The sequence below is a fragment of the Musa acuminata genome, chromosome BXJ3-4 (assembly GCF_036884655.1).
Source record: "Musa acuminata AAA Group cultivar baxijiao chromosome BXJ3-4, Cavendish_Baxijiao_AAA, whole genome shotgun sequence".
Classification (NCBI taxonomy): domain Eukaryota; kingdom Viridiplantae; phylum Streptophyta; class Magnoliopsida; order Zingiberales; family Musaceae; genus Musa; species Musa acuminata.
The window spans coordinates 4,812,812-4,840,315 of NC_088352.1; the positions used below are offsets into that span (position 1 = coordinate 4,812,812).

The 27,504-nt window shown below is 38.0% G+C and overlaps 1 protein-coding gene across 3 annotated transcripts; it reads left to right on the top strand.

Annotated features, from left to right (window-relative positions):
- Positions 1–709: 709 nt before the first annotated feature.
- LOC103980751 (E3 ubiquitin-protein ligase UPL1) lies at positions 710–25,987 on the top strand. Of its 3 annotated transcripts, none has more exons than XM_065147844.1 (16): positions 710–1,055; positions 5,310–5,423; positions 5,501–5,707; positions 5,871–13,826; positions 13,898–14,215; positions 16,573–16,771; positions 16,866–17,155; positions 17,231–17,523; positions 19,271–20,366; positions 20,471–20,617; positions 20,695–20,775; positions 21,990–22,215; positions 22,293–22,432; positions 24,520–24,626; positions 24,793–24,950; positions 25,601–25,987. In XM_065147844.1, the coding sequence occupies exons 1-15, from the start codon at positions 1,023–1,025 to the stop codon at positions 24,893–24,895; spliced, it is 11,310 nt and encodes a 3,769-aa protein (XP_065003916.1). In that variant the 5' UTR covers positions 710–1,022; the 3' UTR covers positions 24,896–24,950; positions 25,601–25,987. The 3 variants fall into 3 exon arrangements, with proteins under 3 accessions (XP_065003916.1, XP_065003917.1, XP_009395511.2); XM_065147845.1 differs by having other exon boundaries at positions 5,874–13,826; XM_009397236.3 differs by having other exon boundaries at positions 5,328–5,423.
- Positions 25,988–27,504: the final 1,517 nt, after the last annotated feature.

The window sequence follows — 27,504 nt, forward strand, 5'->3', positions numbered from 1 at the left end:
CCTCATTTATCCATCACTTTTCAAAAATGCATATGATCAATAAGTTGAAAATTAGGGTAATTTTATTCTAATGTGACCAAACTAACCAATCAAAGTTATCTTAGATCAGGAAAACAAAAGAGTGAGTTTGAAGATTGTTTTGATCTTTTTCTTTTTGAAGTTTTTGCAATCCAAATTATTAAAATTAAATAATTCCATGATTCATGGGTACTTAAAATCTCTAATCAACGTTTTTGGTGTGGTCAAATGATAACAACTTACTTGGTGTTAATTAATGATTAGATTAGTATTTAAATCATTCCATGTGTGGATATCCCTTCATTGGACCATTCATAAGGATAGCCATTGATTTGTTCTCAAGTCTTTAACATCAAATATCTCCATGACTTCAATCTCAAGCAAACAACACACGCTTTCTCTCTCTCTATCATTTTGGTGCTGATTTAAAGGAGACGGGTTACTTCTTAAGATATTATTTATATATTTACTTATATAACCTTTCAAAATGTTTAAAATAACATATTTGTCATTGTAATTTCTCAGATTAATTACGTAACTATAGTTAATGTTTATTGATGATATTTAGTGAAAGTTTTGCGTCGATAAATAGCTTAATTATTGAGAGGGATATATGTGTAATTTGGACTTTATATAATTTCTTTAAAAACTATGGGTATATATAAATACTTCCGTGGTTTCATCACCGCTCTCTCGGCTCTCTTCCCTTCCCCCCCTCTCGCTCTCGTCTAACCCTGATCGCATCGGGGGGCGACCGAAACCCTAAACGTGACGCGGTTCGTCGCCAGAGTTGAGCGCTCTGAGACTATCCGCTGCCGCCTTGGCTACCTCCTCGTCCGATCGCCGTCGCCGTGCGTGGGTATCTTTTCCCCTCGATCCGAATTGCGCGGCGAATACGCCGGCCCGCCGCGATCGGGCGCTGGATTCGGGCGTATTCCGCGTCCGTCCGGGGGTTTTGACGGGTTTCTTGAGGTGCGCTTGGTCCTGGCGATGCGAATTTCGTGATGAAGTTCAAGAAGAGAAGGGTTTTGGAGGTGGTACGTGAAACATTCGACCGCTTTGATCTGCGCCTTCTTTTGCCTCCTGCTCCTCTTGCTTCCAGTGTTGGAATCTCTATGTGCTTTTGAATTCTGTTATGCTTTTTGTTCCAATCCGTTGTCGGAAGTCTTGCTTGTTCATTTACTGTAGTAGTTTCGTTCTATATTTTTATCACACTTTCCTTCGACGTAAATATTTCTCCTTCTTTTAATCTGGAGAAAAGTTTTCCTTTTTTTTTTACGTACATTGTCAAATATGTCGATACACTTAGAAGAAGTAATTGAGTATTCAAATTTATCGTTTGAAATAATATTTTCATTAACTCAAGCATGAAAAGTTGATCATGTTTTGTATGTTAAGCTCTGTGGATGGCAAATCGATGTCTTTCATTGTGTGCCATATTCTTATTTGGCATCTGGAGAATACTTTTAGTGTTACCCACATATCACCAAATCATCGCTCGCATGCATGCTTTTATACTGTTTGTCTTGTGTTGATTAAAGCTCTTTTGTTGCATTTGTTTGATTTATCTCTGTTGGCAACTCCAACTTTAGTCCATTGCTGTTAGCTTCTGTATTATTTGCGTGCCAGCTATTTTTTTTCTTATTGATTTTGGAAGGCACGTATACAATAGATTTGGAAGTTATTTGATATTCTCCACCATGTTTTCTGATCAAGCTGGTGTGTTCTTTGTCATGCCTGGGTAATCGACAAGTGCTATGGAGATGTTCCTTGTTGGATTCTTGTTAGGTCATATATGCTTGTTCAGTCATTCTATTGATGTGCTGGGAGCATTTTTGAGCTTCCTATGCCTAATTATCGGTCTGTCCCAGAGACTGAGATTCATGGGCTGCAAGTCTTGTCAACTTGTATAGATAATTTTGTGCCTGTTTTTTATCTTCAATTTGTCATTGAGATATGTTTACCATTGAAGATGCACTACCTAAAGTTTGTAATTAGTTTTACATCATGTATCCATGTGACATGACCTTGTGGACTTTATTTTTAGTATTACAAGCCACATGTGTAGTACATGCCTTGTAGAGGCATAGAAACAACCGACAGAGAGGCAAAACGGATCAGATCCAACAAAGTTTGTCTTTTGGCCTCCAACAAAGTTTTTAGAAAACATGTCTGTAGTGTTGCCCACTGCTAATTACTCCTATGAGGTTAAGAAATAGTACTGTCACATGTAACTGTGATAACTCAGTAAGTCATTCATATCTTTGGTGATTTGGTCATATCATAGGTAACTAGGTCACTCCCAACTTTGGTGATTCTGGTCATAGCATATGTAAATAAGTCATGCTATTTCCTGCTATTGCATACTTTGTATGTATGTGAATAATTCTATACAAATAAGGCTCTTCTATTTGTTCAGATTTTGTGTGTAAACATGACTGTCTTGCATATCATTTATGTAATTCCTTATCATCAAGAACTTCTTTTGGTCTTGGAATGGTGTGTTTTCATGTAATTATTCAAATGATTTACGTTGGAAGTTCTGAGATTTTAGAAGGGAAATTATCCTTGTACCAGAATGGAACCTTCATTTAATTTAATATTTGTGAAATTGGAATAGTTATATTTACATGTCATTTGTATTGTATATTTGTCTTTTGGCTTGACTATTTATGACTTGAGGCATTAGGGATTATGAAAAGTGAGTTGATTATCTATTATGACCTAAGTTATTAAGGTTAACAGTGATTTAATTTTATTTGTTACGATTTGGAGCAGTGGGGTTAAGAATGACTTAAAATCTATGTTTCACTCAGTACATAATGACACTTCAATGTGCTATGACATGGTTGAAACTTGAAAGTTCCATACATGATGCATCAGCAATATTCCCATAGCCATCATGAGCTTTAATTTTCTGGACACAAAACCCTCCATATTACCTGATCTTGGTTTGTGATTCTAGAATTATGCCTCTTCTGTTTGTTATATTTTTATCTTTTGTTCTTCTGTTTGCATTAAGTTGGATAAGATATTGTGAGTGGGAATCTCATTTATTCGCTATCTCATTAGAGGACTTAGACAGGTTAGAAACAAACTATGTCAAGAGTGAAGTCCAGTGTTGCAACATGGGCGCAGAGCTTGATTTTGAAAAATAAATATAGTAAAGCAAGGCATCTTAATCCTAACCCGTTGGTGATCAGTGGAACCACTAAAAGATAATCCAATCAAAAAGCAACAGAAACATGATTAACTGAATCACACATACTCATGGAATCCACCGTAATACCCAAGGCACTTCTCTGTTTGGTCATCGGTATGAATACAAGTGATTGAAATGTGAGTAACTTACCAAGCGGTATTTATTGGTTCGGGCTTCATTCAACACATGGAGTAGAACTTTTTGCATGATCCGGTTCAATTCATTCTTTTCTTTTAAGTGCCACTGGACTTAGGTAATTACGGTTTGAATACATGTCTTCCTCACTCACTAGGTCTCTCTCAACCTTTAGCCTTGTGTCACCCATTTGCCTGGTACTCCTCTCCTCCTCATCGTAATTTGCCGCTTTTAGTCTCCACTTCCCACTCCACCTCTTCAATTTATTACTCTGTTTTGGTGCCAAGTGCTACACTGACCTACCACGTGTTGGTAGGTTGGTACATACCAGATTTGTACCCATTCAGCTGGCGACCAGTACAGAGTCCGTTACTGAAAGCTTGAACCATGGTCACGACCTAAGTAGGAAACCACATGGGTCAGGTACCCCCCAGAAAGGGTACTCAAAGGGTTCTTTTTCTGGGTGGGTGGCAAGTCACATACCATCTACAGCCAAACCCCAAATGGCATTGGGGGTTGTCTTAGGATATCATAGGGTCTTCTCTCGGTCTCCTTTGGACCTGTTTAAGTTGTCTTAAATGATATCTGTTTTCTTTCATCCTCAATCAAATTTATACTTAATTGTTCATGAATTAAAAGTTATCTTTTTCTATTGTTTCTAGTAATCCTACACGTCTGTTCTGTATTGTCAATCTTGGAACACCAACTTTTGTACATATAGTTTCTTAACTGTCTAACATTTTGATACACAAAGCACAATTGGATAAGTACTTTATCTAATGCTTCATAAGGAACAAGTCAATTTATCCTCAGGGACTTGTCATTCTTGCAATTTTGTTGGTTTGGGCAAGTTACAACATGGTGCATAAGTTCTTTTTGTTCAGCTATTAAGAAGTATTCCGGAATATTTTCTTCATAACATATTGCACAACATGCATCCTATTAAGTAATGTAACTTTAATTTCCTTGATTTTTGTTCTTTCATGAAGTATTATTATGCCCCATTAGGTGACTCTTTGAAAGTTCAAGTTTTTTGTTTTTTTGTCTATTTAACACTTAGATAGTCATATTCAGGGTGGTATTCTTGCTTCTTGGTATCTTCTGAATTCTTCTCATCAAAGGTTGTGATCGTCTAAAATTGCTAATGATGTCTCGATAAATTCTATTCATATTCTGTTTCTTCAGTAATTGGATAACATGGGAGTCTATCAATATCTGCTTTTGTTAATTGTCTTCAGATGTGGATTGAACATTTTGTTAAGTAAAAATGCTTGTAGCTGTCTATTATTCTTTTGAAGGCAAATGTAGATGTTTGTACTCATTATGTTAAAACAGGAAGTTTTTCGTGAAATTCTAATTGGTTATGTGATGGAATAGTGCACTTTCTCAAGCTGATACCAGGTCTTGGCATCTTGTAATGGTTAGTTTTTAGATGGGGCACATTGTGGTTACCTAGTGATGGTCTAGTTCTTGTTGGAACAAAAACATAGGAAAGGGAGGCGAAGTGCTCGGTGACACTGTTGTCTTGTATGAATGCATTGTTGCAAACTGACTGCCAGATATCATGTGTAAAGTGTAATGCTTAGAACTTGGTGATTGTTGTTTTTGGATGAATATTTACATGAAACGTGGAAAAACTTCTTGCTGTGCAATTCGTTCCAATATTTGTCATGTTGGAGGGAGTGGGCTGGCACATGCTAAGCTGGTGCTTTCCATGTATGGCCTGCATTGGCCAGCATAGGATGTGTGCCCATGTGCTTGGCATGACACTTAGAGTGCTCTATAGGGTCTCATATGTGATGTAAAAAATAAATCCTTGGTCATTTCTTTTTGTTTAGTTTCTCATTATGTATCTATGCCTTTATTTAATCCTTATCTTTATCAGTTTTCTATTTCAAATTCTTTTCTTGTTTTCATAGTGTCTTACTTTTGATTGTTGTTCTTGATACATAAGTTGTTGTTGCCACTACAGCCTTCACATATAACATTCTTTATCAACAATGTCATTTCTGCTGCTTTTGAGAATATAGAAGAACTACTAAAGGACTTCAGATGGGAGTTTGATAAGGTTGGCCTTCCATTATTTCCTTGTAAACAAAATTCTTATTCGAAGTGTCTTGATTGTCCTAGCTTAATCGTCTGCAGGGAGATTTTCATCACTGGATCGACCTTTTTAATCATTTTGACTCATTTTTTGAGAAGCACATAAAACCAAGAAAGGATTTGCAGTTTGAAGACAACTTTCTTAATGCAGATCCATTATTTCCTAGGGATGCAGTTCTTCATATTCTTCGGGTTATGAGAGTTATCTTGGATAATTGTACGAACAAGCACTTCTACAGTTCATTTGAAGTATGTATCTTCTCGGTGGATTTTTTTCAACGAGTAATTCTTTTGCTACAATCTTAGGCTTTGTAGTCATAACATGTAATGAGAGAATCCTCTAAGTGAAAACCATCAATTTTTTCACATGCTATGCATGATTTTCTTATTTTATTTGTTTGTACAAATGCAGCAGCATCTATCTTTGCTTCTCGCTTCAACTGATGCAGATATTGTTGAAGCAACCCTTCAAACCTTGGCTGCATTCTTGAAAAAAACAGTAGGGAAGTGCTATATTCGAGATGCCTCTTTGAGATTGAAGTTGTTTGCACTCTCACAAGGCTGGGGAGGGAAGGAAGATGGGCTTGGATTAGTTGCTTGCTCTTTGCCAAATGGGTGTGATTCAGTGGCTTATGATATTGGTTCCACACTTCATTTTGAATTCTATTCAGTTGGCGAATCATCAAAAAATTCTCATACCACAGAATATGTGAACCAGGGGTGGCAAGTCATTCATCTACCTAGCATCAGTAATGACAATGAGGATGTTCTTCAAATTATGCAGAAGTTAGTGAGGAGCTACAACATACCTTCCAATCTATGCTTTTCCCTATCAACAAGATTAAGATTTGCGAAAGCTTTTGGTTCCTTAACTGCTCGACGTCAGTTCATTCGTATCCGCTTGTATGCCTTCAATCTTCTTGTTCAAGCAAGTAATAATGCCGATGACTTGGCAACATTTTTTAATAATGCACCGGAGTTTATTGGTGAAATGCTATCTTTATTAGGCTATGAAGATGAAATTCCCGAAGACATTCGAATTTTAGGGATTCAGTCATTGGTTGCTCTCCACCAAGATCGAAGTTACCAACCTATGGTTCTGTCTTCCGTGTCCGCTGGTGGTCATCGTGGGACCCTCCCTAGTCTTATGCAGAAGGCAGTAGATTCTGTTACCAGTGGTTCCATGAGGTTCTCTATTGTTTTTGCTGAAGCACTGTTGTCTCTTATATCCATATTGGTCTCATCTACTCCAGGTTCTTTGGCTCTGCAGGAAGGAGGATTTATACCTAGTATTTTACCCCTTCTTAAGGATACTAATGCCCAGCACCTTCATCTTGTTAGTACTGCAGTTCGTGTAATTGAAGGTTTCTTGGATTATCATAATCCTTCTTTGGCATTATTTAGAGATTTAGGTGGTTTAGATAATGCCATTGCACGACTTAAGGTTGAAGTTACACATGTTGAGAGAGGAGCAAATGACACTGGGGAGAAATTATTGCAAGATAGCAAGGGCAAACAAATCATCAGCAGTTTATCTGAACTAGAGAGGCAAAGTTTTTCTTCAGAAAGCATGGTTACACATGATCGACGGTCACTCATAAAAGCATTGCTTCGCACGATATCACTTGCAACATATGTTCCTGGAAGCTCCACCCGTGTTGATGGATCTGAAGAGAGCTTATTACCAACATGCTTGTCTATTATTTTCAGGAGAGCAAAAGAATTTGGTGGTGGAGTATTTTCGCTTGCTGCAAATGTCATGAGTGATATTATACACAAAGATCCCACATGCTTTTCTGTCCTTGCTGCTGCTGATGTACCTGGTGCTTTTCTTGATGCTATTGATAGTGGTGTACCCTGCTCTAGTGAAGCAGTAAGTTGTATTCCACAGTGCTTAGATGCACTGTGTTTGAATAACACTGGTCTGCAACTGGTAAAAAATTGTAATGCTCTCAGGTGCCTGATAAAAATCTTTACTTCTGCTTCATATTTAAGAGCGCTCAATGACCAATCATTAGAAGTCCTGTCTAATGGGTTGGATGAATTAATGCGTCATTCATCTTTGCTGCGTGCTTCTGGTGTTGATGTGCTTATTGAGATCCTCAATACAATTTTAAGATATGGATCTTGTTCGGAGTCTTACTCCACTGAGTCTGAGTGCTCTTCGGTTCGACTTCCAGTGGAGATTAACCTAGAAAGGGACTCTATATCACTAGGCAAAGGTGAAATGTCTGTCACTGGGAACTCAGAACAGTTGAATGAGACATCTTTTGACGGTACATCACTGATTTCTGGGTCATTTCTTCCGGAATATATTGGCAATGCTTCTCGTCTTCTTGAAGCTGTTCTTCAGAATGCAAATACTATCAATATTTTCATTGAAAGAAGGGGCATTGAAGCCCTTCTTAAGTTATTCACAGTGCAGGTTGTGCCCACTTCTGATTCTGTTAGCCAGAGCATATCCAATGCTTTTAAAAAGTTTTCATCTCAGAATTCAGCTACTTTGACTAGAGCTATATGTTCATTTATTAAGGAACATCTTAAGTTCACGAATGAACTACTGAGTTCAGTTTCTGGAACTAAGGTTGTTGAGATCGAACATCTGAAGCAGACAGAAGTGCTGAAATGTCTTTCTAGCCTGATGGGGCTGCTGTCACTTTCCACTAATCTTTTGAAGGGATCCTCCACTATGAACTCGGAGTTGGGATCTGCAGATGCTGATATTTTGAAAGAACTTGCCAAGGCTTACAAGGAAGTTATTTGGCAGATATCTTTGTGTAGTGACTCATCTGATGGTCAGCGGGCTGCTAATCAGGAAATTGGCAATGTAGATGCATCTGCATCGGCATCTGATATTACTGGAAGGGATGGTGATGATGATGGAAATACTGTTCCTGTAGTCCAGTATATGAACACTGTCTCTATAAGGAATAGTTTTGCATCTCGTTGGAGGACTGAACGTGATCTTTCTTCCATCCCTCATTCTTCTGGAACTTTGCACCGTCATGCTCGTCATTCATTGTCCCGTGCACGTGGTGGAAGAATTTATAGGCAGCTAGATCCATCACATACAGATTCAGAAGGGTCTGCTAGCACACTAGAGAACTACCATATTCAAGATGTTAAGAGCAAAAGTGCAGATTTTGTTGTACCTGAACTTTTGAGGAAACTTGGTCTTGCAATCCGATCCTTTCTTGTTACCATTGTGAAAGGATTATCAGCTCGACGGGGAGATTCCAGTTCCCTCAGTCTTTTCTCAAAGAATCTAGTGACAGCTGTTGCGAAACTTTTTCTTGATGCTCTTAGTTATCCAGGGCATTCCACTCCTGGCCTTGAATTGACATTATCTGTGAAATGCCGTTATCTTGGGAAAGTTGTTGAAGATATTGTTGCTATTATCGTGGATAAACGCCGCACATGCAGTACTGCACTGGTGAACAGCTTCTATGTAAATGGAACATTTAAAGAGCTTCTGACTACATTTGAGGCAACTAGCCAGCTGCTTTGGACACTGCCTTTCTCTATTCTGGCTGCCACGACAGATCAAGGGAGTTTTAGTGTTGAGAAAGTATCTCATAGGTCATGGCTGCTGGATACATTGCAAACTTATTGCTGCTTGCTAGCATATCATGTCAATTCATCATTATTGTTATCCTCAGCCTCATCTTCTGATATTCAGCTGCTCGTTCAGCCTGTTGCCGCAGGGCTTTCAATTGGTCTTTTCCCTGTGCCAAGGGATCCTGAGTTATTTGTTCGAATGCTGCAATCACAAGTCTTGGATGTAATACTTCCTATATGGAACCACCCTATGTTCCCCAATTGCAGTCCATCTTTCATTACTTCTGTGAACTCTATTCTGACTTACATATATTTGGGGGTTGGACATGTGAAGCATGGTCGCAATGATATCATAGGAAGCACCAGTCGAAGATTTACCAGTCCTTCACTTGATGAATCGGCAATTTCAACCATAGTTGAGATGGGTTTTTCTAGGGCTCGTGCTGAGGAAGCTTTGAGAAGTGTGGGCGCCAATAGTGTTGAGATGGCAATGGATTGGTTATTCAGTCATCCTGAGGAAATTGTTCAGGAGGATGTTCAGCTAGCACAGGCACTTGCTCTCTCACTGGGAAATACATTTGAATCATCCAAAGAAGACAATAATGAAATGACGATAAATGCATATTTAGAGAATAAGCAAGAGGCACCCCCTGTAGATGATGTTCTTGCCTTGTCAGTCAAGTTGTTACATTGTGGTGATGTGATGGTCTTTTCATTGACAGATCTATTTCTGGCACTTTGTCGTAGAAACAACAGTGAAGATCGTCGACGGGTAGTTCTTTTTCTTGTTCAGCAGCTTAAGTTTTGTCCTTCAGATTTTTCCGATGACACAGGTGCACTCTGTCCAATTTCACATATACTGTCATTACTTCTTCATGAAGATAGTAGCACTCGGGAATCAGCTGCAGAGAATGGTCTCATTCTTGTTGTTCTGGATATACTATCCAAATTTAAATCAAGGAATGAGTCTAGATATGGTACTGCAGCAACAAAAGCTGTAAGCTCTTTGTTGCTTGTAGTTGATAATATGGCACAGTCCAGACCCAAATTTATTTCAGGAGCTGCTGATGGAGCTGGTAAATCTCTATCTGATTTATCTGGAGCAGGTATGTCTTTTGCAAATTCAACAGCTATTACCGACAAAGAATCTGCTGTAGATGACTGTGAGAAAGAATCTAGTGATATTTTTGAGAAAATCTTAGGTAAATCTACTGGTTTTTTGACTCTTGAAGAAAGTCAAAGGGCACTGTCCATTGCCTGTGAATTCATAAAACAGCATGTTCCAGCAATGGTTATGCAGGCTGTTCTACAATTATCTGCACGCTTAACAAAAACACATGCTTTGGCAAGTCAGTTTCTTGAAAGTGGAGGCTTGGCTGCTCTTTTTGGTCTTCCAAAATCTTGTGTGTTCCCTGGATTTGACAGTTTGGTATCTGTAATTGTTCGACATCTCATTGAAGACGCCCAAACTTTACAGACTGCCATGGAATTGGAGATGAAACAGACTCTAGTTGGTACTCATAGCCGTCATGCTGGCCGTCTTTCACCTAAGTTGTTTTTAACATCCATGGCCCCTCTGATTTCCCGAGACCCTGTGGTTTTTATGAGAGCCGCAGCTACAATTTGTCATATAGAGTCATCAGGTGGAAGGATAAACATAGTCTTGAGGAAGGAGAAAGAGAAGGATAAGGACAAACTGAGAACTGCTGGAAATGAAGGTGGATTTCCATCTACTGAATCCATTCGGTTGCCTGAAAATAGACTTCATGATACACCAAGCAAATGTTCCAGGAGTCATAAGAGGGTTCCTGGGAATCTCTCTCAAGTTATTGATCAACTTTTGGAAATTATTCTAAGTCTCCCTTCACTGAAGAAAGAGGAGGAAGGTACTAGCTCCTCAGTTCCCATGGAAATAGATGAGCATGTTGTGAAGGAGAAGGGCAAATCAAAGATTGGTGAAATCATAATGATGGACAAGGATAATCTCTCTGAAAGATCTGCATGGCTCTCAAAGGTGACATTTGTTCTCAAGTTGTTGACTGATATTCTTCTCATGTATACACATGCTGTGGGTGTATTATTAAGACGTGATGTTGAAATATTCCAAATGCAAGATTGTGGTCAACTAGGTGTCTCCGGACATAGTGCCATTCTTCATCATATATTGCATCATCTACTTCCATTATCCTCAGAGAGATCTTCTGAAACTTCAGATGAATTGAATGATAAGCTTTCTGAAAAAGCATCTTGGTTTTTGGTTGTGCTGTGTGGTAAATCTACTGAGGGTCGCAGACGAGTTATTTCTGAAATTTTGAGAGCATTATTATCTTTCCTTGATGAAGGGCCCAATACCTCTAAATCCTTATTGATACCTGACAAGCAACTTTTAACTTTTGTTGAGTTGATAAATTCTATTTTATCTAGAAATTCTTCTTCTAGCAACTTACCTGGCCCTGGATGCTCACCTGATATTGCAAAAGCCATGATAGATGGAGGAATGGCGCGTTCTCTTTCCTGCATCCTTCAAGTTATCGATTTAGACCACCCAAATGCTCCAAAGGTTGTAAACCTGATAGTCAAGGCTCTGGAAAATCTCACGAGGGCTGCCAATGCTGATCAAGTTGTTAAGTTGGATGGACTTGCAAAGAAAAGATCAACCTTGCCACGAGGAAGAACTGGAGATCATCCTAATGCAGGGACTGAAAATGCTAATAATGACCAAAATGAAAATTATGAAGCTACTGCTGCCAGTCAACATGCTGATCAGCTGCATCCTGAATCTTCTCATGATGAGATGAACCACGATGTAAATCAAGATTCACGTATGGAGCAAAATACCAGAGTAAATGTGGAAGAGAATCAAACAATAAATCCACATGATGGGTTGGAATTTATGCATGAGGAGATGGAAGAAGTTGGTGGAACACCTAACACAAACGAGATTGGATTGACTTTTCAGGATGATCACCAGAATATTGATGATATGGGCTATGAGGATGAGGATGTTGGTGAAGATATTGAAGATGATGATGAAGATGATGATCAGGATGATGAAGAGGATGTCGCAGAAGATGGTGCTGCTTTGTCATTAGCTGATACAGATATGGAGGATCATGATGACAATGACAATGGTATAGGTGATGAGTATAATGATCACATGATTGATGGAGAAGATGGTCATTTTCCTGATAATCCTGTTATAGAAGTTAGGTGGAGGGAAAGTTTGACTGGTTTAGATCACTTGCGAGTTCTGAGGGGACCTGTCACTGCAAGTGCTTTTATTGACATTGCTGAGGATCCGTTTCAGGGTTTGGATTCTGCTGACTTGTATCATCTTCACCGTCCATTTGGTTTAGACCACAGTCGTCAGGGTAGTAATAGGACTTCTGAACTTTCAAGGCTGGATGCAACTGCCTTTCGACATCCCCTACTTATGAGACCATCACATTCAGTGGAGCTGTCAACTTCATTGTGGTCGACTAATGGGAGCTCTTCCAGAGATTTGAATTCATCTTTTGCAGGTTTAGGTTCATCTCCTCTCAACATATTTGATGCTACAGTTCCATCTGAGCATGCTGCTGGTGCTGCTATTTTTGGTGACCGTTTGGATGGTGCTGCACACCCACATTTAATTGATTTTTCACGTGGCATGGACTTTAGCCATATTACCTCAAGAAGGGGGCCTGGTGATAATCGTTGGACTGATGATGGCCAGCCTCAAGCAGGGGGGCACGCTTCTGCAATCGCTCAGGCAGTAGAGGACCAATTTCTGGCTCACTTGCGTGCTGCAATTTCTGTTGATAACCCTCAAGCTATGGGAAAATCTGAGTGTGCAAACCAGGTTAATCGACAGCCGCAGCTATTAGATGTTAATGTCCAAGCGCTTGAAACAACTAATCTTGATACTCTATCAACTGAGAACCAACAGCAGGACTCAGGGATCATTTCAGATCATCAGCTTGTGAATTTACCATTAGAAGGTTATTCTTGTCCTCCTGATTCATCCCATGAAATTGTTGTACAGCAGGTTGCCATTGCGGAGGACAGTCGAGAGACAACTGAAATAAGGCAGAGCATTCCTTATAATTTGAACATCACAAATAATAATAATAGTGAGACTATCGCATCAATGGTTGCTGTTTTTGAAGTTGATTTATCAACCACTGCCTTGCCAGTTATGCATCCAGTGCAAAATGCTACTGAAATACTTACTGATTCTCATGATCCAGAATTTCACAATGAATGTGAACCAGTGCATTCATCTCTAGGGAGCCCTTCCGGTGGTCAGGGCCTCATCTCTTCTGGCTCTGGCATGCAAGAACTGAGTGATGCTTATGCTGGTTCAGCTCCTGGAAGTGCTGATGTTCACATAAATGGTATAAATGCTGTTCAGAATCAATATGATGATGCTCTACCTTCAAATGGTGGAGTATCTGTTTGTCGAAATATAGAAGTTCCTGAGCAAGCTACTCAGGCTAATCGAATAAATTCTAGCAATGAGGCTTCTAGCACAAATGCAATTGATCCAACCTTTCTTGAGGCACTTCCAGTGGATCTCCGTGCTGAAGTTCTAGCTTCCCAGCAAGCTTCCCAGCCCACTCAAGCTACCCTAGCTGCAACTTATGCTCCACCACCTACGGAAGAAATAGATCCTGAATTTTTGGCTGCTCTTCCTCCAGATATTCAAGCTGAAGTTTTGGCTCAGCAACAAGTACAACGAAATGCACAGTTTCAGCAAGCTGAAGGGCAACCAGTGGAAATGGACAATGCTTCCATTATAGCTACTTTCCCCCCTGAACTACGTGAAGAGGTTTTGCCTTTTTATTTATTATTGTGGATATTCTTTTAGGCAATGCTTATTTTCAACTATTCCAAATCCAGGTACTCCTTACCTCACCTGAAGCAGTTTTGTCCCGTCTACCTCCAGCTTTGATCGCTGAGGCCCAAATGCTCAGGGATAGACGGAACAACAGTCGCTATCATTATCGAAGCACCCTTTTTGGGGGCAGCCATAGACTTGATGGCAGGAGATTAGCTGCTAATAGGCAAACAGTAATGGATAGAGGTGTGGGAGTAACGATTGGTCGAAGAGTGCTTTCTCCAAATCCAAATACTTCAAAGGTCAAAGAGGTTGAAGGGACGCCTTTGCTAGATGCAGATGCTATGAAGGCTCTCATTCGTCTATTAAGATTAGCTCAGGTACTTTCCTTTCTGTTAATAAAATCTCTCTTTTGTGGTTAAAGATGATCTCTGCACAATTTTTTTATGATATTTTCTTTTTACTATGTACAGACTTGTAGGTGTACTTTATAACATAAATCTTAGTCTGTGCCACATCATCTGTTGCAAAATTAAAATAAGTAATAGTAATTTAGAATGCATGACATGTTGTAGATAGTTTGAATATCTGATCAGCTCAAAACCTCAGCAGACATGTTACTATAGGTTAAAATTTATGAACATTGTGGCCTGTGATTAATTGTTATTTGCATCATTTATGATTTATATTAGGATGACCAAATATATTTAGATACTTGTATGATGTTGTAAATATTTGTACATACTGTAGTATTGTGTTTAGGAACCATATGTTGTTGTTGGAATTTTATGGCTTTGCCATTGTTATATTCACTGTCCCTTTTGCTTAGTTAGATGGTAAATTTGGGGTTGACTAAGAAATTCATCCATCAATATAGTAGAGAAATTTGTTTAGTTTTATTACAGTAGCCAAAACTTTCTATAGAGTGATACTGTTTTGATAACATATCTAGATGTTTGTTTTCACAAGTTTATTTAGTGGTGTTTTGTTGCCACAACTGTTCAAGATTGGAGAATTTAGTAATTTGAAATATGCTTGTTATGGGTTGCCATGATACCTAGAGCACACCAATTTTTGTCTGGTTATAGAATGGATGTATGCCAAAATTTCTTCAGGAACGTGCAAACTCCAGTGGCATGCCTGTTGTAGAGATTTCCAACTATTTATGGCCTGACATGGTGTTCACTGTGCAGCACAATATGCATGGAAACCTGTGGAATTTTGATAGTTGTCGTTAAGATGATTTTGGCCTGCTTAGCAAGAGAAAAGCTAATTTCAGACACAATTATGAAATGATGATGAAATGTTTAACTTGATATGGAAAAACATTTTTCAAATACAAACAACAAAGAGTACCATTACTAGGCCATATAGGTCAATATAAGTTGGTATATTATTCTTTATTATTATTTCAGTTATATCAGTATGAGTTGGTGTACCACTCGGTGTATTGATAGTTTGATACTATACTGGTTTGAAAAAAACAATGGTAAACCACAATGTCCCAACTATTTTGGGTCCTTTTCTTGCAAACAACAATGGTAAGCCGCAAGGTTCCAACGATTTGGGTTCACTTTCTTGCCAGGGTTTTTGATGAGAAATTTTTGCTTGGGTGTTATCATATTATATGATGTTTGTGAAACATCAAGGTGCTTTAGCCAAGAATGTTTGTTTCACCATGAAATATATAATATCACATCAGGTCAACTTAACTTGACCCAGAGGCATGCTTTTTAAAGTGACCCATTGGTTTTATGGCTTGGTTACAACAACAATAACAACAAACCGTAATGTCCCAATTCCTAACTATTGCCAGAGTTATGGATTTCTTTTGCCAGAGTTCTATACCAAGCAATACCCTTAGTTAAATCTTGGGCATCTAGAGTTTGTGTAAAATCTTCTTAGGCCTTCTTTACCTCTTATGCAATTTATACTAATTGTCTGTGTCTAACTACAATGTCTCCTTAATGTGTCCCTATTTTCTATCATCTTAAGATTATCTTTTTCTCATTTTTTCTTTTGTTGGAGCTATGCCTACTTGTTTACAAATAATAATACATTTTTCATCTTTTTTTAGTAATTCCACACATTAGCATCAACATATTTAGCGACATGGATTTTTTCACATGTTGCTTTTTAATGGTCCAACACTCAAAATCATAAATCATCATTGGTCTAATAACTGTTTTCTAAGTTTTTAATCTAAAAGGTACACAGTGATCAAACATAACTCCTAGTGTCCTCCATTCTAAACACACACTTTGAAGTTTGAATAATATTTGTCAATCTCTTCATCTTCTTGAACAATTGAATAAAAAAATCTAAAACTTTATGTTGGTCAATAGATCTGCACTTGCTGGCAGGTGGATTCAACTTGATTCAAGCATATGTTTAATTGGGAAAGCTTAAACTAACTAAATTTGACCTGATCCATTTTTTTCTCCTTAAATATAAACTTGACTTGACTAGCCATTTGGATGTGGACCAGCTGGGTAGCTCTTTGGTTCAGTTGTGTCAAAATATCTAGCCCTGTGACAGTTTGGTTCTTCAGCCCTATATACCTTTGCTATCCTGAGATGTTATCAATGTTATCTAGCCTTAATCCTGAGATGTTATCAATGTTGGCATATATTATTGCTACTTTTTTTTATTTCAACTAATTTTGCATGATACAGTAACGTGGCGGCATTAATTGAGTCTTCTGTCCCTTTGTTCTCGTTATACTATTTGTTGACAGCCCATCAGCAAAGGCCTTCTTCAAAGACTTCTATTGAATCTATGTGCACATACTGTTACCCGTAATATTCTAGTCAGCCATCTAGTTGATATGATTAGGCTTGAAGCTGATGGGCCAGGTCAGTCAATTGCGTCAACTTCACAGCGGCTTTATGGATGTCGATGGGATGTTGTCTATGGCCGACCTCATCACTCTAATGGTACCTCTCTGCTCTTACATTGTTGCCTACCATATGCTTTTTCAGTCCTTTGTTACTTTTACTATTGGAATGTAATCTTTCTGCTTCTTTGAAGGTCTTCCTCCCTTTGTTACACGCCGACTCCTCGAAATTTTAACATATCTGGCAAAAAATAATTTGTCTGTTGCAAGTGTTCTTTTCTATTTTGATCCATCATCAGCTGTGGAATCTACTCTTGTTGAATATTCAGAGAATAAAAGGGAGAAAGGTAAAGAGAAGACTGTTGTCACAAATACCCTTTTGGATACTATGGAAACTTCAGCTAAGGGCTTTTCACCTCTAATATTACTTCTAAAGCTTCTGGACAGGCCATTATTTTTGCGCAGCAATGTGCATCTTGAACAGGTACCTAATTTAGACTGCCAAAACTTCCATAGTAATTTTACTTACACATACAGCATATTTAAATTTGTTGTACAGGTCATGTGCTTGCTCCAAGTAGTGGTAAACAATGCTGTCTCAGAAATCGATTGTGAACCTCACTTTGGACAAGCTCCAGGATGTTCTGAGAGAGAGGCAGCAGCTCTAACTTCTTCTGATAGCAAACATGATAATTTGACTTCTGAACAGAATCCTGGTCTGGAGATGAACCCAAAACCTAGTGCTGAGGCATCATCTTTGAGTTTGAAAAGTTCTGTAAACCGACATGACATTTTTTTACAGCTTCCCAAATCGGATATGCGCAATTTATGCCATATCCTTGCACATGAAGGGTAACTATCTTCAGCCAATCGTATATTTATTTGCTTGCGCATGTATGATACATCACTAGGTTCAGGCTTTCTGTCCAAGAGATTTGTCTCTTCCTGCATCCAATTTATCAAAAAACATGGCATGGAGGGGTAAAATGGAATGGGGACTTAATTCCTATCATGGACGGCAAGATGTTTTTACACCTAAGAGATTTTGCTAAATGCACTGTTATCCTGTTTCATGCAATTTGCTTCTTTGTGAACTCTTTTCAAGATTTCTTGAAGATAGATGGTTAGCAAAATGTTTGGTTTGTGCATGTATAGTTATTCTTAGATAAATATCTTTAAAGGTACAAATAAAACTTGCTCATGCACAGTGCTAGAGAATAGATATCATACTTAACCTTAGCCAAGAAATTTTATTCTAACTATTTTGATTGCTAATACAGCCTTTGTTGCCATCAATTCTTACTAAGATTTTCATTCATATTTTAATGCTACTCTTTTTACATCTCACTGCTAGAGCACCTGTTGCTATAGAGCTCAGGCTTTGGTAATCATTAGACCCTTCACCATTTAGTTATTTCACTACCTCATACTTAGTTTTTGATTTTCATGCAGTGTCTGATTCCTTTAAAGTCTGTACTGCATGCATTTTATGCATCAAGAATTTGTCTTTTGAAGTGGTAATTTAAGATAAAAAATGATTTAGCAACCAATGGTTTAAAAGTAGTTTGGATGTGATGGAATGCACCTTCCGTTCATATCTTGAGTTGGTAAGGCCAGTTCTTTTTTTTTATGGAATCATCTGTTTGTAGCAGAGTGATTGCTTGGAGAACTTAAACATTTAGTATTCATATTGATCTGGGAAGTCTCAACAGAAGTTCTACATGCTTATTCATTAGATATGGCTAATCTTTAAGTTGTATATCAAGCAAAGAGACTAATGAAATCATTATGAGTGTGAAACAGTTTTTGTAGATTCAGATGCACTATTTAACAGGAATGCAAAACAAAAAAGAGATTAGTTTACTCAAATAGTGGTGGCACAGGGAACGGAAGAAGGAAGGTAGACTAAAGAAGTTCTTAGATAAAATCATAAAAGAACATTTGTTTAGAGGAGGATGATTATTTCTTTGCTTTAAGTTGGCTCTGATGAGATAGTTATTTTTTTATTTAAGCTCTAATGACGGAAAGGAGTTCATATTAATTTACTGATTGAATAGTGTGTTCTTTTTGTTATCAAAAGAATAATTTCATAGGATTAGGAAAAAAAAGAGAATCTCCACTAAGAGGTTCCTAGGTATAGATCAACCATCATAGATCAACATTAGATCAGACTGTACATTCCTGCAGTTGTTTCCTTTTATTGGGCAAAGAATGAATGCTTGAAAATGCATTCAATTGTTTGTGGGAGCCTCATGCTCTTGGCCACCCTTTTTTATTTATCGTGGATAATCTGAATCTGTCCATGCATTATTTTCTTCAAGATTTTGCCCAATCTCTTCTGATTCTGTATCCCAGAAACAGCACACATCAATGCTAGCATATTTTGAGAATATTGTTCTGATCTGTTTGATACTAGGTACTGTTTTTCCCCCAGTAATGAATGATTTTTAAAGAACAATCTTTTACTTATGGTAATGAGTTTCTTGAATATCTTTTGAAGTTGTTTTTTTGTCAAAATAACTTATTTTTCTATGATGACTAGCCTTTCCTATATTATTTTTACTGGACCAGCTGACTGATTTGTTTTATGAATAATCAGACTTTCAGACAAAGTATATTCACTTACTGCTGAGTTAGTGAAGAAAATAGCATTGGTTGCTATTCCCCACCGAAATTTTTTTGCAGTTGAGTTAGCCGATTTAGCTAATCTCTTGAGCTCTTCTGCTATAACCGAGCTCTTAATTTTAAGGAATTCAAAAGTGTTGGGACTTGGCACTGGTTCTATGGCTGGAGCTCCAGTCTTGCGTGTACTACAAGCACTCAGTGTACTTGCTTCAGTTGATTGCAATAAAGATGTAAATGCTGATGAGCAACAGTCCATATTGTGGAATCTAAATAAATCACTTGAGCCACTGTGGCAAGCACTAAGCGACTGCATAAGTGCAACTGAAACACAGATAGGGCAGACATCATCTTTCTCATTTACAGTACCAGTACATGATTCTGGAGTAATGGCTGGTCCTTTCTCCCCTGCGCAGCCTCTCCCTCCTCCTGCACAAAGACTATTACCATACATAGAAGCTTTTTTTCTTTTATGTGAAAAGCTTCAAACAAATCAGATTATTGGGCAGCCAGATAGCAATGTTACTGCAAGAGAAGTCAAAGAATCTGCTGGGAGCTCATCGTCACCTATCCACAAGTGCACTGGAATGGGCACCATGACATTTGCAAGGATTGCTGAGAAGCATCGGCGCCTTCTTAATGTCTTCATCAGACAGAACCCAAATTTGCTTGAAAAGTCACTTTCAATGATGTTAAAACTTCCAAGGCTCATTGATTTTGACAACAAAAGGGCATATTTTCGCTCACGTATCAGGCAACAGCATGATCAGCACTTTGCTGTTCCTTTGAGGATAAGTGTTCGCCGAGCTTATGTCTTGGAGGATTCCTACAATCAGTTGCGACTGCGCTCCAGTCAGGACTTGAAGGGACGCTTGACAGTTCAATTTCAAGGAGAGGAAGGGATTGATGCTGGTGGCTTGACCAGGGAATGGTACCAATTGCTTTCAAGGGTCACTTTTGATAAAGGAGCTTTACTTTTTACTACAGTTGGGAACAATTCAACTTTCCAGCCCAACCCCAATTCTGCTTACCAGACCGAACATCTTTCTTATTTCAGATTTGTGGGTCGTTTGGTATTTATCTTCTGAACCTGTTTTCTTTTTCATTTGATTACTGAATATTTCATCAGTTGTTTCTTTGAAGCTTCTATAATGTCATGTTTCTGTCCTTTGTGCAGGTCGCCAAAGCTTTATTTGATGGGCAACTGTTGGATGTGTACTTCACCCGTTCCTTTTACAAGCATATTCTTGGTGTAAAAGTGACTTATCATGACATAGAGGCTGTTGATCCTGACTATTACAAGAACTTAAAGTGGATGCTTGAGGTATGTATCAACTTTCTCTCTATTTTCCTATTGACTGTTATTTGATTAATATATGCATCCCTTATTGTTTTAAACAGAATGATGTAAGCGACATTCCAGACTTGACATTCAGCATAGATGCGGATGAGGAAAAACACATCCTTTATGGAAAAAACCAGGTAACTTAAAAATTGAAGTTTCGAATTTGCTATATTTTTTAATTCGGTATCACAAACTGATTTTACCTGTATATATTTATGTTAGATAAAAATCATGTGCTTACTGTTAGGTTAATTCAAATTGGTCTAGATAAGGATCTTCACTTGTCTGTTTTATGTTTTGTTATGTTTTTTTCCTTTTGGGGGAACCAGTGGTACTCGTATATTTTCCTCAGATTCTTTATTTGCAAACTAAAAGGGCTCAAAACATCTCAGATGGAGTCCATTTAAAGTTGGAATAGTGGTACAACTAGTAACAGCGGATAATTTTTGAGTTGACCATTCAGAGGATTGGACAGTTAAAAGGGTTGCAATATCCATTTATGGAGACAGATTCTCATCTTTGGTATTGTTTACCCCTACATTTATGTTTTTTTTTTTCCACAGACCATCTCATCTATTTATTTTTCCAAAATCCCCATATCTTTTTCTATTCTAAATTTTTTCACAACAGCAGAGAAGACAGGCTATTTTCCCTGTAAAACTGTAAGTTATGCTGGTTGTATTTTTTCCTTCAATTTTCTCATAGCAGCAATCTTCAGTTGCTTTGATCCAGCAGCATCTATGTGCTGGTCATTTCTTACTGAAATTAAGACAACAGTTCTCATACCTATTAGTTCCTATTTTTTTTTGTTCTCTCTATCTTAAACATGAAATCATTTTGTGAAAATATTAAAGGTTATGTATTGGCAATTTAAAACTTGGTTCTACACCAGGTTGCCTAGATCTGCCAAACCAAACGTGCATGGTAGTGTCTGATGTATTAAAAAGAAAAGTTAAATTGAATCACTGGGACTCTTAACAATTTCGTGCCTTTTTTAGTCTGTCTTTTATGATTGCCTCTTTCGGAGAGAGGTCTGTTCTGTGATGAAATGATGGTTCACTTATCCTATGGCGTAGAATGTCCTTGAGCTTAGGTTGATGGATGTTACAGTTTGGTATATGGCTTGATATTCTTGTACAGTACTGGTGCTGCAAGTCACCATATTTGGTGTAGAACCAAGATTTAAATTTCTGTCCAGACTAGCTGAAACTGCACCTAAAATCTGTCAAAACCAACAAAATATATTTGCATGGCCATTGGCTCAAGCACAAAATGAAAACTAAAATCATATTTGTTCTGATTTATGCATTCCTACTGACTATGTTCTTTCCGGTAAATACTTTTGATGAAGGTCACTGACTATGAGCTTATCCCTGGAGGAAGGAATATCAGAGTAACTGAAGAAACTAAGCATGAGTATGTGGACCTTGTGGCTGAACACATATTGACAACAGCTATTCGTCCTCAAATTAATTCTTTCCTAGAAGGCTTCAATGAATTAGTTCCTAGGGAACTTGTCTCAATATTCAATGACAAGGAGCTTGAACTCCTATTAAGTGGGCTTCCAGAAATTGACAGTAAGTTTGTACTTTTTGGTTACCGAAAAATGGATTGTTTTACCCTTCGTTTATGTAATTCATTTTTCTTGGTGCAGTTGATGATTTGCAAGCCAACACTGAGTATACTGGATACTCAGCTGCATCTATTGTCATTCAATGGTTCTGGGAAGTTGTTAAATCCTTTAACAAGGAGGACATGGCAAGACTACTTCAATTTGTAACCGGAACATCAAAGGTATATTATGACCAGTTTTAGAATTGTGTTTCATTTGTTTAGGAATATCATGATTGATTTTTCAATTCTGTTTAGCAATTGGAAAAATAGAACTACATTTTGCGTAAAATTTCTACAAGTAAGATTGAGCTTATGAATGTCGATTTAAGATATAAAAGAACAACATAAGGTATGAATTAACTTTAGCTAGTTTTTGTTGGCATCTAAAATATATGACAAAAGTTTAGAATTCAAGAAGATAGTCTTGGACATGCAATGTATCTTAGTGGCTGTCTGGTTACCTGTAAAGTCTGGATGCTGCAAGCCGTTTTGTAGGTGAACTACTACTTGCAAGTGGTTAATTGCCAGCAAAAGGCTTATTTGTGTGCGACTAAAATTGGAACTTGGAGCTTTTGACTGCAATTTGACTCATAAACAAAACAGTGATAAGTCAAATTGCAAACCACTTGTAGCCTTCCCCCTACCCCAACACCATCATCAGTAACTATAACCATCATCCTTCCCACCTTACTGCCACCGCCGCCACCCATCCACCATCACTGCCGGCTGCTGCGACTGTTATCGTCACCACCACCCTACTCGTAAAAATCACCTGTCATCACAAACCAACATCACCTCCAGCAACATGCCACCATCCACCATGTCACTTCCACAGCTCACCACCACCACCACCACCCTCCCACCCACCTGTCACTCGTTAACCACTATCCACCATCTTCTCTTACCCATCCATCACCTTCCCGCCACTGCCCAGGGGTGTTGCGACCCTGCACATGGCCTTCAGCCATCATAAGTCCCTGCTGCAATGCCTCCCACCACCACATCTCCACTTCACCAAGTTGCTAAAACGTCAAGACAGTCATAGGTGTTAGTCTTTTGAAAGGCCTAGGCCCATATGTGGGCATCCAAATAATACCTTTGAAACATTTTAATTAATTAAGCACAAGCATCTTTCTTGAAAATCCATATGTTTTCAAAAAAATAAAATTGATACATCAATGTAGTCTACCATTTACTTTTAGAATCTCTCTAGTGTTCATTGTTTCATTGTGGATATTTCAATTGTAATCCTAAGGCCAGTTAGATCTTCTTCTTTGATATCCTTTTTGTCAGTGATACTACTTAAAATATTGCCATAAATATATACAGAAGAAAAAATAATAAAACATATTATAACAATTAATATACACTGTCATGGATCTTGGCTAAAAAGAAGCATAATAAGTAGGATTTAACAACAAATGCATACATTGTTGATACATTTTATGGCACAAGTTTGTAAGAACAACTAACTTAAATGGACAGTTATTAGAAAAATGTAGGCCTTAAGGCCCTGGGTAGCTTCTGAGGTTCCATCTAGGTGTTCAAGCTGCTTTTTGGCCTAAAACTCAAAAAGTGCAAGGTGCCTAGTTGGAGGAGGCTTAGCTAAATATCTCAAGGCAATATTCCTATGCAGGCCTAGGGATTCTCATGACAGCATTGCATTTCACTTCCATTTGCATGTTGCAATGCAAATGCGAGCATTCAAACAAAAGAAAAGTGGCATCTTACAATCGTAGATGCAGGCCAACCAAACAACTGCATTGTAGTTGCAAGTGTTAGCATTTGCATTTCTGTTTTAATCCTAACTGAAAACATTTAGCATCAAAAGTAACCAAATGCCCCTTAGCATCGTCTCTTAACAAATAAACATGAGTGTCAACTGTCCAAATGCTGAAAATTCTGACACAACCTAAAAGAACAGAATTCAGGAACACAACTATATAATCAACTCATCAGCTAACTAGTTATCATTTACACAACAAATCGGTTGTAATTATGATACCAAGAGTCTTTTGTTGAACTATCACACTTTGATGAGGTGGCAACATTGAAGAGAATTACTATAGTGTAAGAATGTGTACACCCTAAATACCTGGAAATCCTTATATGTTGACCAATTCTTGTGATGTGGAAATCAAAAGATTAACAAGGATTAAAAAGATCAATCTAGTGTTATAGGATACCTAGTGGCATAGGAAAAAGAATTCATTATTCATAATATTTTGCTTAATATCCATTTAAGTTACTGTTTGGTGGCTATTCAGGTCCCCTTAGAAGGCTTTAAAGCATTACAGGGTATATCTGGTCCCCAGCGATTTCAGATTCATAAGGCATATGGTACTCCCAAAAGGCTGCCCTCTGCACATACCTGGTAAAATTTACGAGTTGTTGTAGAGTATCTGTTCTTGAAGTATTGTAATGCCTATATGCTGTTTGCTTCCAAGGATCTAAAGATCATTTAGACTGGAAAGCATAATCAAGTATTGCTTTCTTCTTTAATTAGTCCTTTTCTAATTATGTCCAATATATTTTTGCAGTTTTAACCAATTAGATCTACCAGAATATTCCTCTAGGGAACAATTAGAGGAACGCCTGCTGCTTGCAATCCATGAAGCTAGTGAAGGCTTTGGTTTTGGTTAAGCCTTCTAGTCCTTGGCCAGTTGCCAAGGAATTGATCTCTTTCTGCTATGTAAAGGTGAGTTGAATTGTTTGTGTTATCAACACATTTTTAGGATCTGATGGCAAATAAGTTCATTTTTGCTCTTTTTCGTAAAATTATGGTTGATATCCTTTGTAAAAAAAAAAATCATGTTGATACCTTTGATGTTTCATCTATTATGTCCAATTTTTCAAAACAATTTTGAACAAGGGGGATGGGAGATGAAAGCATACCATGATATTGGTGGCTTCAACTTGAAAAATACGAAGATTAAAGAACTGGCATAGTTGGAATTCAAAATTCTGTCTTGCTGCTTGTTTGGTAAGGCTGCATTTGGTTTAGGGTTTAGGAAGATTAAGTTGGTAGGTATTGGTTTGACCTCCAAATGTAATGTAGTTGAGGGTTAAATCAACCCTGTGGAAGAAGTTCATCCGAGTAGCCAAGATAAAATAGTTCTGCCAAATAAGTGGGATAAAATAGTTCCTTGTCTTTTTTGCTAACCTAGATAGGCCACCTTTTAGAAGTTAAACATAAAGGAGGGTCCAACATAAATGGGTTAGGACAAATTAACCCAATTCTTTTCATTCTCAATCCATTTGTTTTATTTAATTATGATGCAAGCTTTCTGTGTTTTCCACTATCTGGACAATTCACAGTTAATTGAATCATGTGCCACACTGTTGCAGACTCCGAAAGCAGAAACATGAAGTCGCTACTCCAGAGTACGGTCCAGAGATCTCACTCGGCAGCACTCTAAGAGCAGCAGAAGTCGATTCTCGAATCATTCAACCTGACCCTGAAACAATCCCCCAGTTAATGAAGCTATGCACAGTCTGGGCCGTGTGATAGGCACTCGAGAATCAAGAACAGCATCTGGAGATATTCCTTTTCTCCGTTGTGGGTCGAATGTTTGCAAGAACGAACAGCATATTTCCATGATTATATTCTCACCATCTCTGTTTCTTTATTTTGCTTCGGTACACATTAGACACCCTCGAAGCTGCCCATCTCATACTGTAAATAGCAGCAGCTGCTGTCACTTCAAATCAATAATCAATTGAGCTTTCTTTTCAGTGTTTCCAAGCTTCTTTCTGCATTATTCTTTTCTATTATTTCGTGCATGCAATTCGGCTGTTCTTGCAATTCAACATCAAAGTCAAAACATGTGTAAGAAGGTGAGCCCTCAGTCAAGCTGAACGAGAGGCAACTTCTTTAAACCTTGGCCAAAGCTTTGCCTTTTTTTCTGCCTTTTTTTATCTAAATTGATTCCATCTCTATGAAGCGAGTAGAGCTAATTAATATCAGTGGTGTGAGGTGATGTAAAGGGAGATCTAATTAGTAATGTTATAAAAGATTTCCATATAGTTATGTCATAGAACCTCCATGGTATTGATTTCTAATCACCCTTACATCATATGTTATAAAAGATTAGATTTAACCGTGGTTATTTCTTAACACCTTGCAATCTTAAGATCTCTGTATGGTAATGTTACAAGAGATATCCATGGTACTACCACTGTTGACGCATGATGCAGATGACTGTCGGCTGATGATGAGATTACATGTGTCTGGCTTTCACAGGGCCCACCGCCACGCACATTTATTTCATAGTCAGAATAACCCAATCCTCGGGACATAGAAAATAGGAAGCTTTTGCCACCTTTTGTGGTATGCTTTTATGCGTCAGCCATGATCTGATCGGTCGGTAGCAAGTCAGCAAAGCCCGACACAACATTTAACATTATGGATGATGGCACATCGAAGTCTCATGACATAAATCATACTAATCAAATGCTATGCAGTTGAAGCTAGACGAAGAGTAGAAATTAAAACGTTTTTTTTGTTTTACCCGAAAGAAGTCTCGGTTTCCAATTATTCTATTTGCTACCCTTTTTTTTTCTTTAATATTCTAAATACTCTTCATCATCTCGTGAAGATACAAAGGACAAAACAAAACAAAGGAAAAAAAAATAATATGATAAGACGAAAAAAAAGAAAAAGAAAAAGAAACAATGGGATCGAAACAGAGGGACAAAAGTAACACGATCACGATAGACGAAAACAATCAAACTGCACAAGAAGACAGGCGACCATAACAGATCACGATAGACGAAAACAATCAAACTGCACAAGAAGACAGGCGACCATAACAGAGGGACAAAAGTAACACGATCACGATAGACGAAAACAATCAAACTGCACAAGAAGACAGGCGACCATAGCGGGATAAAAACGATGACAGACAATATCTATCCTGAGGAGGAAGAGGCGACGATGACAATGGGCACTTTAGGCATTAGAATACATAGTATAAGATTTGAAGAAATCCAATGACGATGGGCCTGCTTTAAAAGCAATCCAATACATAGTATAAGATTTGAAGAAATTCTCAAGCTTGGAGTATTGTGGAAGATTAGATTTCTAACAAGAGAGTTTCTTCTATGATTTACACAACCTTCTATCATTTTCTTTCCCCCCAAAAAGATCAAACTACCAACTCAGATCAGTTCTTTGCAGGCAAAGCAAGTCATGCTTGATACTCTCAACATGAAATTCATATCCACAAGAAATATTTCCTGCCACCAGATCA